Source organism: Ochotona princeps, chromosome 9 (genome assembly GCF_030435755.1).
Source record: "Ochotona princeps isolate mOchPri1 chromosome 9, mOchPri1.hap1, whole genome shotgun sequence".
Classification (NCBI taxonomy): domain Eukaryota; kingdom Metazoa; phylum Chordata; class Mammalia; order Lagomorpha; family Ochotonidae; genus Ochotona; species Ochotona princeps.
The window spans coordinates 53,073,193-53,088,433 of NC_080840.1; the positions used below are offsets into that span (position 1 = coordinate 53,073,193).

The 15,241-nt window shown below is 38.9% G+C and overlaps 1 protein-coding gene across 4 annotated transcripts in view; it reads right to left on the reverse strand.

The window, feature by feature from the left end:
- PPP1R42 (protein phosphatase 1 regulatory subunit 42) overlaps positions 1–15,019 on the reverse strand; it is a 48,384-nt gene extending 33,365 nt beyond the window's left edge. For 3 of the 4 annotated variants that reach the window (XM_058668703.1, XM_058668705.1, XM_058668706.1), the window contains exons 1-4: positions 14,862–15,019; positions 9,115–9,327; positions 7,228–7,394; positions 3,857–3,995 (exon numbers count right to left, since the gene is read on the reverse strand). In XM_058668703.1, coding sequence (XP_058524686.1) covers positions 3,857–3,995; positions 7,228–7,394; positions 9,115–9,243 — 435 coding nt within the window. In that variant the 5' untranslated portion in view covers positions 9,244–9,327; positions 14,862–15,019. Of the gene's footprint in view, positions 1–3,856; positions 3,996–7,227; positions 7,395–9,114; positions 9,328–14,856 lie in introns of all 4 variants that reach the window. The other variant, XM_058668704.1, reaches the window with a different exon arrangement.
- Between the last annotated feature and the right edge of the window lie 222 nt (positions 15,020–15,241).

Sequence of the window (15,241 nt, forward strand, 5' to 3'; positions counted from 1 at the left end):
TAGTAACATGTCATTTAACTTCATGGCATTGTAAATTTCCTCTTTCTATTGTTGATTTTGAAACATGACTTTTCATTTAAGGGGATGTACAGTAGCTGTGAAATGGAGACTAACATTCAGATGTGAGGATGTAGTGTGGTATGCATTTCTGCTTCCAGACAAAAATGGATTTACAATGAAACTGTTTATTATATCTTGACAATAGGATTCTGGACTCTCTGCCATTGTCCAGGCCCGCAATGATGGACATATGACTGAGTATGAAGAACTATATGTTAGTAATGATATAGGGGAACTGTGGGGGGGAGGGAACTGGAGAGGGGATAAGGGAATATGAAACTGTACTATAAAATAATAAGAAGAATAATAAAATGTATATAAAAAAACAATAAAAAAAATCAGGCCCAGGAATCTGCTAAAATGAAGTCTACTCCCTAAGGCATACTTTCACAGCATCCTTCAGAGAAAATATTTTATGATACATTTTAATAAATGAAAAAAATATGCTTTATATTTAGTTTCATATTTCACACAAACATTGAATAGTACAGTACAGCTGTTTTCAGTGGTTTTTTTTTTAAGCAATAGCAACAGAGCATTCTTTTTTTTTTAAGATTTATTTATTTTTATAGGGAAGGCCAAGTTTACAGAGAGACAGATCTTCCATCTGCTGACTGACTCCCCAGATGGCCCCAAAGGTCAAAGCTGAACTGATCTGCAGCTGGGGAGCCAGGAGACTCCTCTGGGTCTCCCATATAGTTGCAGGGTTCCAAGGCTTTGGACCATCCTCTGCTGCTTTCCCAGGCCATAGGCAGGGATTTGGATCAAAAAGTAGAGCAGCCAGGACACGAATCGATGCTAAAATGGGATACTGGTACCCATATGCGCTGCCGGTGCTTGCAGGCAGATTTGTTTTCTTGCCATCATGCTGGTGCCTTCAGTGGTGTTTTAAAATAAAACTACTTTCGAAGTCCAAACACTACCGCGCAGAAACCAACGTCATCGGAAAGACAACCAGAAGCCCTGAGCGGTCCGCAGAAACAGAAGAACAATAAATGTCCTTCGGGACCAGGGAGGAGAGCTTTCTCTGGTCCGAGCCTGGCTCCACCTCTGGACCCCCACCCTCCCTCACAGTGACCATCGGGATCGCTTCGAAAACCCCTCACAGCAAACAATCATACAAACTAAAAAAAAAAACATAAAATAAATAGACAAACAACAGAAAGTAGAGCTTGAAATCTGACAGGAAAGAGCTGGCGTGGATTGGCTCATGCCTTGCTGGGTGGGACACAAAGATTAGTCACTCCTCACCATGGTGTTGAGGATTTTCCTGCACTCCCCCCCCCAAAAAAAAAATGTTCTGCACCTTAAATGTCGACAAATGTCTTGTTAGAGTTACAAGCCAGTCTAGATTATCCCAAAATCCGCCAAGATCAACAAAATTATACTTCAACACAACAAATGGCTAAATACTAAAATGAAATAGACACGAGACAGCTGAATGATACCCTATAGCCATTTTAAGGTATATAGCAGCTGGTCCGGTCCTGTATATAAACTAAAATTGAGATGTCAATGAGCTAATCATAGGTTGTGGTTAGGACTTTTTTTTTTTTTTAACATACTGGTTACTCAAAACCATGTCAATTCCATAATATTGCAAATTGCTGTTGATGTTATATTGGGACTCTTAATTGACTGTGATGATATTATACCAGCTCTAACTTCGGACCAGAAATGGTCTCCCCAAGAAACTGTTCAACCCATCTGGACAATAAGTAGCTGGACTCTATGTTTGGTATATGTATGCAAGGAAAGAATCTTGATTAAATTTGAACTGTAATGCTGCATCAAGGTGGAGGAATCCACCAGGGGGAGGGGAGGGGGAGGGGTGGGGGGATTCCCAGAGCCTATGAAACTGTCACATAATGCAAAATATTAATAAAAATATATATATATATAAAAACTACTTTTTCTCTGTCTCTCCCCTCTGTAGATCTGCCTTTCCAATAAAAATAATAAATCTTAAAAGCTGGGGAGGGGCTGGTACAATGGCTCAATTGGCTAATCCTCCACCTGCAAGTGTCAGTATCCTATATGGGCAGTGATTTGGGTCCCAGCTGCTCTACCTCACGATCCAGATCCCTGCTTATAGCATGTGAAGGCAGCAAAGGATGGCCTAAGGCCTTGGGCCCTTGCACTGGCATTGGAGACCTGGAAGGAGCTCCTTACTCCTGGTTTCAGATTGACTCAGCTCTAGTTATTGCAGCCATTTGGGGAGTAAAATAGCAATGGAATATCTCTGTGTCTCTCCTTCTCTCTGTAGATTTGCCTTTCCAATAAGGATAAATAATATGAAAATAAAATAATAAAATAAAAGTAGTCATACCCACAAGAAGGCCAGTGAATTGGCTCAGTTGTAATTGAGAAGAGGTTGGTGACAGTTGGTACTGTGAGGATGGGCTAGAATAGAAATGAGATCACTTTCTTTTAATTCAGAAAAACTACCTCAAATTTTATGAACTTGGTACAATTACTAGTTTTTGCCTTGCATTTTTGTACCCTCTAAAATAACATTGATGATATCTGTATAAAAAACAGATACAACTTTATCTCATTGTGTTACAAAGTCCTGTTTTCAGGTAGCATGAACCTTAATGGCACCTTCTTGCCTTTTAACTTATTGGGGTGTCTCCATGTGATATGACTAGTTGGTGTCTGGAGCACTCAAACTACACAGATCAGAAGAGGAAAATCCATATGCAGTGAACCTACAAATTAAATTGAGAACTATGGAGAAAGTGATTAAACATTGCTGTGGTACTCTAGGTTGTTTAGACTTTGCTAAGTTATTTTTCATGCCTCTTTAGGTTTGTTTTTTCTACTAAAATTTTTTTTTAAAGATTTATTTATTTTGGGCCCGGCGGCGTGGCCTAGCGGCTTAAGTCCTCGCCTTGAACATGCCGAGATCCCATGCGGACGCCGGTTCTAATCCCGGCAGCTCCACTTCCCATCCAGCTCCCTGCTTGTGGCCTGGGAAAGCAGTCGAGGACGGCCCAAAGCCTTGGGACCCTGCACCCGTGTGGGAGACCCGGAAGAGGTTCCTGGTTCCCGGCTTCGGATCGGCGCAGCACCGGCCATTGCAGTCACTTGGGGAGTGAATCATCGGACGGAAGATCTTCCTCTCTGTCTCTCCTCCTTTCTGTATATCTGACTTTGCAATAAAATAAATAAATCTAAAGATTTAATAAATGAAATCTAAAGATTTAATAAATTTAATAAAATAAATAAATCTAAAGACCGCAATGGCCAGTGCTGTGCTGATCCGAAGCTGGGAACCAGGAATCTCTTCCGGGTCTCCCACACGGGTGCAGGGTCCCGAGGCATTGGGCAGTCCTCGACTGCTTTCCCAGGCCACAAGCAGAGAGCTGGATGGGAAGTGAAGCTGCCGGGATTAGAACCGGTGCCCATATGGGATCCCGGGGCTTTCAAGGCGAGGACTTTAGCCGCTAGGCCACGCCGGGCCCATTTTTCTACTAAAATTTTGACCCATGAAAATAATAAAAGCCCAGACAACAAATGAATTAACATTTATGTTAGAACTTCAGCTTACATAACATGTTCATATCCTTCTTTTGATCCTTCCAATTACCCTGAATGGCAGGTATCCTAGTGTACAGATGCGAGTTTCTGAGATATATGTAGAAAAAGCAGCATCAGTTCCCTGATAAACTCCCAATGACCATATAAACAGGCAGTGTAAGTACCACGTCCAACTATACCTTCACTATCCTGCTGTTCAATTTAACTTGCTAATCACTACATTCCTTGTCGGAGTATTTTAATGTGTTCTTACTGCCAGGGAACGGAGAGTTCTTGGATCAAAAAGCAGCTTTTCTCCAAGGGGAAGTCTTTGACTCTCAACATGAAGCTCTCGCAGTTCTTCTAGTCCTTCCAAACCTTCTATGACAGCAATGTAGTTGCCTCCCAGATACCTGAAAAACAGACACGACTCTGTGTGGACATGCTGAGAATGCCATAGTTCTTAAACGTGATAAAGCAGGTAAGAAAATCATTGAATTGTGTGAAAATTACCCATGCAAATTTGTATTTATATTGACTATGAGTGGTTCATCTAAATGAAATTATTGCTATGCTTAATTTAGTCCAAATTATTTTTTAAGTGAGGTAATTGAAATAATGCTTTCAAAAATATTTGGGGGCCAGCACTGTGGTGTAATGGGTTAAGCCACCACCTTCAATATTATCATCCCATATTGGCACTGCTTTGGCTGCTCCACTCTCAATCCAGCTCCCTACTAATGAACCTGAAAAGCAGCAGAGGATGGCCTAAGTGCTTGGCCCCTGTATCCACTTGGGAGGCCTGTCTCCTGGTTTCAGCCAGGACCAGCCACAGACATTATGGCTATTTGGGAAGTCAGACAATGAATGTAAGATCTCTATCTCTCTATGTATTTCAAAAGATTTATTTTTGTTTTTATTGGAAAGCCAGATATACAGACAGGAGGAGACAAGAGAGGAAAATCTTCCACCCTCTGGTTCACTCCCCAAGTGGCTGAAATGACTGAAACTAAGCTGATCTGAAGCCAGGAACCTCTTCAGGGTTTCCCACGTGGGTGCAGGTTCCCAAGGATTTGGGCTGTCCTCCATTACTTTCCCAGGCCACAAGCAGGGAGCTGGATGGGAAGCAGGGCTGCCAGGAATTAGAACGGGTGCCTGTATGGGATCCTGGCACGTGCAAGACGAGGACTTTTAGTTACTATGCTACTGCACCAGGTCCAAGATCTCTATCTCTTATTCTGTTTCTCTGTAATTCTACCTTTCAAATAAATACAATATTTGTTTGAAAGTTATCTTGCTTCTAAATCATCTGGTTTATAGTTTTAAAGATAAAGATTTGAGGGCCCACTGTTATGGCACAATGGATTAAGCCATGACCTGTAATGCTAGTATTTTTTAAGATTTATTTTATTTTTTTATTGCAAAGTCAGATATATATAGAAAGGAGGAGAGACAGAGAGGAAGATCTTCCATCCGATGAGTCACTGCCCAAGTGACTGCAGCCAGAGCTGAGCTGATCTGAAGCTAGGAGCCTGGAGCTTCCCCCAGGTCTCCCACACGGGTGCAGGAACCCAAGGCTTTGGGCTGTCTTCTACTGCTTTCCCAGGCCACAAGCAGGGAGCTGGATGGGATGCAGGGCTGCTGGGATTAGAACCTGTGCCCATATGGGATCATGGTGCATTCAAGCTGAGGACTTTAGCCGCTAGGTCATCACACTGGGCCCCTGCAATGCTGGTATTACGTGTAAGTACTGGCTACTCCAGTTCTGATCCAGTTCCCTGATAGTGCACCTTGGAAATCAGAAGATGGCCCAAATGCTTGGGCCTCTGCACCCATGTGGGAGACTAGGATAGAGCTCCAGACTCCTGGTTTTGGCCTGGCCCATCCCCAGTCATTGTGGCCATTTGGGGAGTAAATCAGCAGATGGAAGATTCATTCTGTTCCTTCCCCCTTGCAACCCCCGCCATACTGAAACTCTGCCTTAAAAAAAAAAAAACTTAAGAAAGACCATTTCTGAACCTAGAGATACAGATTTGGATATCTATGTTAGGTCCTAGTAATATGCATATTTAAGCATTTTTATTTTTGTTTGTTTGAAAGGTAGATGGAGAGAGACAGTTTTCCATTTTCCTGAGTCACTGACCAAATCGCTTACCAACAGCTGAATTGGGCCAGGACCAGAATTGGGCCAGGGCCAGTTTTGGGTAACAGCAGCAGAACCACCTGAGCTACCCTCTACTGCCTCCCAGGGTCTTCACTGGCAGAAAGCCAGAGTCTGGAGCATAGGTGGGACTCAACCCAGTCACTTTGACATGGTATGTGAGCATGCTAGGTGGTATCATAATCAAAATGCCAAAGGCCTGCCCCTGGGAAGCAAAGGGAGATCTTCCATTTTCTGCTTCATTTCCCAAAAATGCCCCAAAAAGTGAGCCTAGACCAGCCCGAAGTCAGGAGCCTAGAGGTAAATCTGGGTCTCCCGTGTGGTTGGCAGGGTGCATATTAGCAGGAACCTATAAGGAGAAGAGCCAGGATTGCAACATAGGCACAACACACAAATGCCTTTTTAAAAAAAGTATGAATGTATGTTTGTATGTATTTATATTGGAAAGGCAGATTTACAGAGAGAAGGACAGAGAGAAAGAGCTTCATTCCCCAGATGGCTATAACAGCCAGAGTTGAGCTGATCTGAAGTCAGGTGCCAAGAGCTTCTTTAAGATCTTCCATGCAGGTACAGGATGACATTGATTTGGGTCATCCTCTGCTGCCTTCCTAGGTCATAAGCAGGGAACTAGGTGGGAATTGAGCATCTGAGACATGAACCAATGCTCATATGGTATTCTGGCACTTGCAGACAGAGGATTAGTCAGTTGACCCACTGACCCAGCCCCTGACGATATGCTTTAAAATTTTTTTTTGAAAAGCAAAGTGACTCAAGAAGAGAGGAGAGAGAATGTGAGGGTGAGTGGGAGGGAGGGAGGGAGAGAGAGAATGTACTGGTTCACTTTCTCAAACTGTCACCCATTAGCTGGGAGCTGGGTTGAGATTTTACCAGGTGGGGATTTACCAACTAAACTGCAATGCTAGGTCCCTAAGTGCATTTTTAATAAGCGTTTCCCACTCTAATCTTTGTCTCAATCTGAGAATCTTCACCCAATTTCTGAGAAGCATTATAATTATTCCATTTGGGGAAACTGGATCCATTGGTCTTTATTACTTAATTATCATCATTGTAGGAGTAAATGCTTTATTACAATCAAATCTGACATAAATTCTATGACTTATTAAGATTTGTGATTCTGAAAGGCACAGAATTTGGGTGCCATGATAACTTTTTTTTTTTTTTTGCCAGTTGAACCATTCATGAGAATGCTTTAGGTATCTCTAAGTTCTTAAAACATTATAACACAACCACTACCAAATAAAACTATAGCAGGCTTAATAGGATATAAAATTATTAAGTAATGCCTATGAATCAACTAAGTTAGTATTAATAATAGTAAATATAATAAAAATTGAGATATATTCTGAAAAGCATTAAGAATCAATTTCATATTTTATTTTTAACTAAAAAAGGAAACACATGCATAAAATGTATATAGTTCCATATAAATGGCAGTTACATTACTCAAAAATAAAAGCACTTACAGTTTTTCTAGTTTCTTTAATGACCTCAGGTTATCTATACATGAAATACAGTTGTTTTGTAGGTACAAGTGGGTCAGATTTGTGGAATGATTCAGGTTAGTGATCTGATTAATACGGTTATCATATAAATATAAAACACTAAGATTTTTGCAAAGAGAGAGGTCTTCCTAAAAGGAGAAAAAAAAACTGTATTTAGTTTTTGCTGAAAACTCTTAAGTCTGTTTTTAAGAAAATCTTTCACTTGATCAATGTGCAGATTTCCTTAAGATTAATACAACGAAACAGTGTCTCTGTTAGTACCGTCAAAACAAGGCTAGGATGATTGCAACATGTGCTCTAGACTTTGAATTCTGAAATTATAGTAATGATACTTGTTGAATTTTTTTCCTAGTGCAAGCAGTTTTCCTTGGAAACAGGCTCCTCCAGAAGCTGAAGCAGTGACAAAATTATTATCCCAACAATATAAATCAGGGCTTTATAATTTTGAAGGATTTTAAAGTAAATTTGTATGGTTATAGCACTGAAAATGGAAAATAATTTATATATTTAAGAATAATGACTAAATTAGAAGTTATAATAAAAATTATTTTTAAAAAGCCTAATAATACCCTTGCAAAGAATGTTGGAAAACCACTAAATGTAGGTTAGTTTCCGTAGTAATGTCTTATAGATTTCATAAAGTGTGAATTGCTTCAACCAGTGCTTTCCTCCAAACCAAGGTCATTCACACTGGAGGAAAATTGACTGAGAAAAAGATCAGTAAATGGGGGCTTTCCAGAGAAAGCAGTCTAGATATGGTATGATGAGGTAGAGAGCTCTGGGCAACAAAAGACAAACTTGAAGCTTGGGCAATTGGATTCTTGGTGAGAAAGATCACCAGGAATCCAGAATGGGAGCTGCAAAAGGGAGCAGAGGAGGGGAGAGCAGAGAGGAGGGGAGGAGAGGAGGGAGGGAAGCGGGGAGAAAGCAAAACAGGGGAGGGTGGGATGGAGAGACAAGAGAGAAGAGGGGAGGAGAAGGGAGGGTAGAGGGAGGGCAGGGGAGAAGAGAAGGAGAGGAGAGGTTAGGAGAGTAATAAAAATGACAAGAACAATAAAAAAAACCTCAAGTGTTTCTTAACAGATTGGCAATTGTTTCATATATTCATTCGATATTTATTAAGCAATTAATGTGAATCAGGCATTGTATTAGATGGAGTATTTATACTGATGCCAGCAAAATAAACATGATCCTTGTCCTCAATAATTTCAACGTTTCTAAGAAAATTATCTCAGTTCTAGTCTTTGGCATTTATTTTAGATAATGGATAACATTACAAATGGCCTAACTAGATTGGTGTGGCTTTCAGTTTCCCAAATTAAAGCAGGGAATTATCTCATACAAAGAAAATGTAGTTTTACATTATATTCAAAGGAACATAATCTTGTCTGATATAACTGACCCAATATAACATAAATCTTCATAACCAGTTCAACTATGTGCAAAAAGGATTTCATCATTAAGCTTCAAATATGGTATTCATACATATTTTTTAAAATTCTGGCATGGAAAATTGTCTTTGTGATTATTTCCTGTTATATGTCATCAAAGCTATCTTGCTACACCTTACAGCATAGTCCAGAAACAGTTATATATATATATATACATATTTAAAATCACAATGGCATATTTTATAGACAGTTTTAGTAAGTGTAATATCATAAGCATCAAATGTAAATAAAATTTAATAAGTGAATTTCACAAGCATTTTTAATTAAAATTAAATAATATAAAGTTTCTTGATAATATATAGTTATTGAGCATATGCAAAATATAGCTAATATATTAGGTCAAACCAATTTTTACTTTATAATGTTAATAATATAAAGGCAATTTAAGAATTCTTACAATTGCATCTATATTTTTGTCTGAAAAATTTATATGAGTTATTTTCTTCAGGTACTGTGAAAATGTTCCTTCTTTTCGCCCTTTGAAATGGTTGGTTTTGGCAATTAAATCCAAGGTCAGTCGAACCATAATTTCACTATAAATCAGACTCTCAGCAGCAGCTCTGTTTTGATACCATGTCAGGGAGGCTTAGGTATTTTTTTTTCCAACTTCCTAAAAGGTTAAAGAAAAAAAAGGAGCATTATGAGATCACATAGAAACTTGAGACGTTATTTGATATACTTTTTCTTACATAAAATGATTTGTTAAGCTAGTTCGTAGAACTTTTAGAAATATTAAATTACTTTCTAATTTTATAGACAAACATTTTCATAAATAAATTTAAATCACCAGGCCTGGTGCGGTAGTCTAGGGCTAACGTCCTCATCTTGCATGCACTGGAATCCCATATGCATACTGGTTCTAATCCTGGGAGCCCCATCTCCCTTCCAGCTCCCTGCTTGTGGCCTGGGAAAGCAGTAGAGGATGGACCAAAGTCTTGGGATCCTGTACCCACATGGGATCCTGGAGGAAACTCCTGGTTCCTGGCTTTGGATCATCTCTAGCTCTGGCTGTTGTGGCCACTTAGGGAATGAACCAGCAGAGGGAAGATCTTTCTCTCTGTATTTCCTTCTCTCTGTATATCTGACTTTCCAATAAATAAAAAAATAGTGAATCTTTAAAAAAAGAAGCATGATATTTTAAAAATATTACTTATATCCAGCAACATTGATAATTACACATTAATTTTAATAATGTATAAAACAACCAAATTGTAGACAGCCAAATTATATCTAAACTACAACCTTTATGAAAATGACAGTTTTTGTTTGCAGATGGCATGGTCCTATATAGAGGAGCTAAAAGAGACTATTGGAATTCATGAAACACTTTGGCATAGTTACAGGATATAAAACCACACACAAAAACTAATAAATATATACAAACAATGCCATGCCTGAGAAAGAACTTTTAAGGTTAGTCCTATTCACAATAGCTACAAAAAATGTAAATACCTTGGAATAAATTTAACTAAGCATGTCTCTAAGTATGTGACAAAACGTTAAAGAAACAGAAGACATAAAAACATGAAAGATTTGTCCATATTATCCATAGTAATATACAGATTCAGTCTGATTCCAATGAAAACACCAACGTTCTACTCAGATCTAGAAAATTCAATGCTAAAATGATACGGAAACACAAGAAATTACCCCCAAAGCTAAAACAATCTTTAACAACAAAAACAAATCTGGAGGTCTCACAATACCAGATCTGAGGATACACTACAGGGCGGTTATAATCAAAACGGCCTGATACTAGCACAAAAATAGACATGTGGACCAATGGGACAAAATAGAAACTCCAGAAATCAGTCCATCAATTACAACCAACTAATCTTTGACAGATAAGCTAAAGTCAGTCCCTGGAGAAAGGACAGTCTCTTAAACAAATGGTGCTGCAAAATCGGATCTATGCATGTAGAAGTATGAAACCAGACTGTCTTACACTTTCTACAAAAATAAACTCTAAATGGGTGAAGGCTCTAAATCTGTGACCTAAGATCATCAAATTACTAGATGAAAATAGCAAGGAAACTGCAAGACATTGGCATAAGAAAAACTTCTTAGAAGAGACTCCAGAAACATAGGCAATAAAAGCAAAAATAGGAAAGATTATATCAAACTAAGAAGATTCTGCATTGCAAAGGAAACATTCATCAAAGCGAAGACGCAACTGACATAATGGAAGAAGATATTTGCAAAATATATAACCGATAGAGGATTAACATTCAGGATATGCAAAGAGTTCAAGAAATCCAACAGCAATAAGGCAAACAATCCAATTAAGAAATGGCAAAGGACATAAACTGACAATTTTCAAAAAATGAAGTACAAAGGGCTAACAGGTGAAAAAAAAATGCTCAGGTTCATCAACCAGTAGGGAAATGCAAATGAAAAGCACAATTGAGATTTTCACCTCACCCTAGTTAGAATGGCTACTATCTAAGAACCAGCAAACAATACTACACTTGATCTTAGCCCACACGCCAAGAAGTGATTGAATCATAAAACAATAGATGCTGATGAGGATGCAAAGGAAAAAATACTTTAATATGCAGTTGGTGGGAATGTAAACTAATACATATATTATGGAAGACAGTATGGAGATTCCTTAGATATATGGAAATGATTTTACCATATGACCCAGCCATTCTACTGCTGGACATTTACCCAAGCAAAATTAAATCAGCACATGAAAGAATTATCTGTATCCCCATGCTTATTGTAGTGCAATTTATAATAGCTAAGATATGGAATCAACCTAGATATCCATCAACAGATGACCGGATAAAGAAAACGGTATGTAAACACCTTGGGCTACTCCTCAGCCATAAAAAAAGATGAAATCCTGTCTACTGCAATAAAATGTAGGCAACTAGAAACTCTTATGCTTACTGAAATAAGCCAATCCCCCAAAGAAAAATGTTTGTGATATGTGGCAAATTATGATACATGACAGTTAATACAGAATATTAAAAAAACATAGGGATGGAAGGGACATTTTGTGATATGGTTGTTGTTTTTAGCCATTGTTTATACTCCCATGGAATTGTGGTCTTTCTAATTTATACTTATTGAATATTATGGTTAACGGTGAATTGAGCTTATTGGGAATGAATTTATGTCTGCAAAAATTCAAGGAAAAAAATTAAGGAAGGATGGGTTTCAGAGAGGAGAGAAAAGGAGAGAGGGAAGTATGATTTTTTTCTTAGAACTGAACCTATGAAATACATGAAATTTGTCACTTTATACTTCTAAAAATAAAAAAGATAAATGCCTTATATTCCTTTTTTGCATTTTCTCTATTTTTAAAATCTATTTTGCCAGTTTTATCTTGAACAGGCTTGTCTTGTTGCTTCCCTTCAAAGAACACTAAGGGCAGCCTTGTTGCTCATTGCTGTTATGTATTGTTTCAATTTCACTAATTTCTGTTTTTATCTTTTAATAACTACTTTCCATATTTTTTTAGTTTTTTTTCTCCCAGCGCCTAAAACTAAAAAAATAAGGGAAGAAATTATTAATATTGCAAGTCAAATTAATGTCCAGTTTTCTCTTCTACTACAGATGTGAGTCATATATTTAAGATTCAGATATTTTACATTTAGCTGATTTCACCAGAGGTGGCATTTTTATTATAGATGTTTAATTTTCCTTTGTTGATCTCTTGTAATTGGGACCCAGGGTCAGTCTTTCTTTTTCTTTCTTTCTTTCTTCCTTTCTTTCTTCCTCCCTTCCTCCCTCCTTCCTTCTCTCTCTCTCTCCCTCTGAATTACAGAAAGAGAGAGGTCTTCCATCTGCTGAGGCTCATTCTCCCATATGCTTGCAATAGCTGAAACTGTGACTGGTGCCTGGAATGCAATGTGGGTCTTCTATGTGGGTTACAAATGGAGTCAAGAACCCCAGCTATCACCTGCTGTTTTCCAGGAGGCATACCAGCAGGAAGCAGGAACTGGAAGTGGAGCTGGGACTTGGACCCAGGAACTTTGATATGAGATGTGGGCATTCCAAGTGGTGTCTTAACTGCTTTGCCAATTGTCTGCTCCTTTTGCAATACCCATTTATCATTTATTTGAGCCAAATTTTAGAACTTTAGAAAATCTGGCAGGGGGTATGTTTAACATTTTTATTTATTTCAGCTGGAAATTCAAGTCTAAGTCTCCTGTCTGGTTGCAAAAATGCAATGATCACCTATAAAACTGTGTCACATAATACAATGTAATTAATAAATAAATTTTTAAAAAATTCAAAAAAAATGCAGTGATCACAGCCATCACCGCTGCCTCCCAGGATCTGCAATGGCAGGAGTCTAGAGTCAGGAGACAGACACTGAATACAGATATGCCATGTGAGCATCTTGATGGCTAATGCCCATTCTCTCACATTTCTTTCTGTTCTTTCTACTTTCCTTTGTTTCTCTCTTCTTTCTCTTTCTTGCTCTCTATCCCTTTCTCTCTCGGGCTCTCTCTTTTACTCTCTTTCTCTCCCTTCCTTACACACTTTTCAAAGCTGTTATCTGCCTCATGGCTTCCCCTTTGTAGCTGAGAGAGATTTAGCTGAACAGGTGTCTAAACTGTAGCAACCATGTCTTAAAGGAGGATTTGCCCAGACAAGGGGACACAGAAGCAACAAGTGACTTATTCTGTCCTCTCTGTTGCTGCAATCCTCCAGATTATTGATAGACAAAATATACACTTCACAGATTATACACATCTCTTATATTTGCTCTTCACCTCTAAGTCTTTTCTTCCTTCATTCCCATTGCCCTGGGACGGTAACCTGTGTCATCAGAGAAGTTTTTGTCTGAGACTCTGCTTTCTAACTTGGCTAAAACAGAAATTTTAGATTATCTGAATCCTGCTTAACCTCTTTTTTTGGTTTGTTTTCAAGCTATACCTGAGAATTAAATTAACATAAGCTCAATAGGCAAGAAGCATACAAACTTATTTCATGCTAGTATGGGAGTCTTCGTTTTATGAAGAGTTGAACTCTTATGTGCTGAATTAAACGAAGAATGGTAAATTATGAAAAGGTGACAAAGCAGAGAGGCGTGGGCCAGTGTAGCTGAATGGTCGAGAAGATAAGGATTAGTCTAAAGTTATTATTATTACTATCATTGTATAGAATTCCTTTTCCTCAACTGCCCATCCTTGACAGTATAAATGATACTTTTCTTTCCGAATAGGGAGGAAATCTTTTACATGCAGATTTCATATGAGGCTTTTAAAACCAGAATGAAAGTCAGGGTGATTTTTTTTGTGTTCTCGCTGTTTTTCAAGCGCCTTTAACTTAAAATAGTTTATCAGAGTCATATTTTGAGGTATATTTCCTAACTCATTCACTGTAAATGTAGTATGGCTCTACTGTACAAATTGGTGTTAGTGTTAAAAAAATTATCTCGGATAAATAGGAAAGGAAAGAAGCAAACTAAATACGTAAATGAAGTACTTATTGTAATGCCGATGCACATCATCAGCAAGCTATAGGATAGCTTAAAGGGGCTTAAAGATGGGAAAGAGTGAGGAATGAATCAACATACAACCCCAAATAAGGCTGCTAATTCAAAAAATCTGTATTGTCGTAGTCCCCAACAGAGAAATTTCACCAAAACATAAACATTCATCGTATTAAGATGCCAATTTAAATCTCATTGCTTTTGTATTTTTGAGAGAAGTTATAAGTTTACGAGAGTTTAAAACAAACCTAGTGTGGATCTGGATACATTTTTAAAAGTATTTTAAGAATTATGTCAACATTTGTGAGTTGATCTTTTGTTTTTAAAAGATTTGCATTGTTTTTAAAATTTGAGAAACGACTTGCAAAGCATTTCCCCTACAGGGTTCTCTGTTTATCTCCGGTTCCCCCCAGTGGCCACAGTTTAGAGCTTGCTCTACAGGCACTGTGAGAATCCTCGACTCCCGGGGGCTTCCACAGGCTATTCTTAAGTTTTTGTCTACAGTTCCCGGCACGTCCCAACCCAGATGCTCTTTTAAAGCGCCAGCTCCAGCCCAGAGGCTTTTCTGAACCCTTCCAAACTCAGTTCCCACTCCCTCACTCAGCCCTGCGCCGCCCTTCTCTTCCAGTTGATTGCAATCTTGCCTAATCCTAGTCTGGGTTTTTGCCCCACCTTCCCAGAGGGCACCTCACCGCTCAAGCGACCAGTCGGCTCAGTAACGCGAGTTTGGTTAAGTGTTGCCAGAGTCGGTTTCCTCCAGTGCCGGCGAGGCTGCTAGGCAACCAGACACTCTAGGCTTACAGATAATCTCGCGAGGATGCTGGAGCGCCTTTCCCTGAGGTCCCTGGTGTGTCCCGCTGTTTGTGACGCAGCAGCCAGCTGGAGTGGAAGTCGGTTAGCTGGAAGAGGTATCCGTTACCCCTGTGTTAGTGAACCAAACCGTACGACCAGTCTTTGTCAGCCCCTCATTTCCCCCTGCTGGGTTATCCTGCCATTAACTTTGACCATACAGCTCCTCCAAGCTTACCTTTGCTCAGCCCCCAACCAGGAAGAATTGCTTGAACGAAAGTAT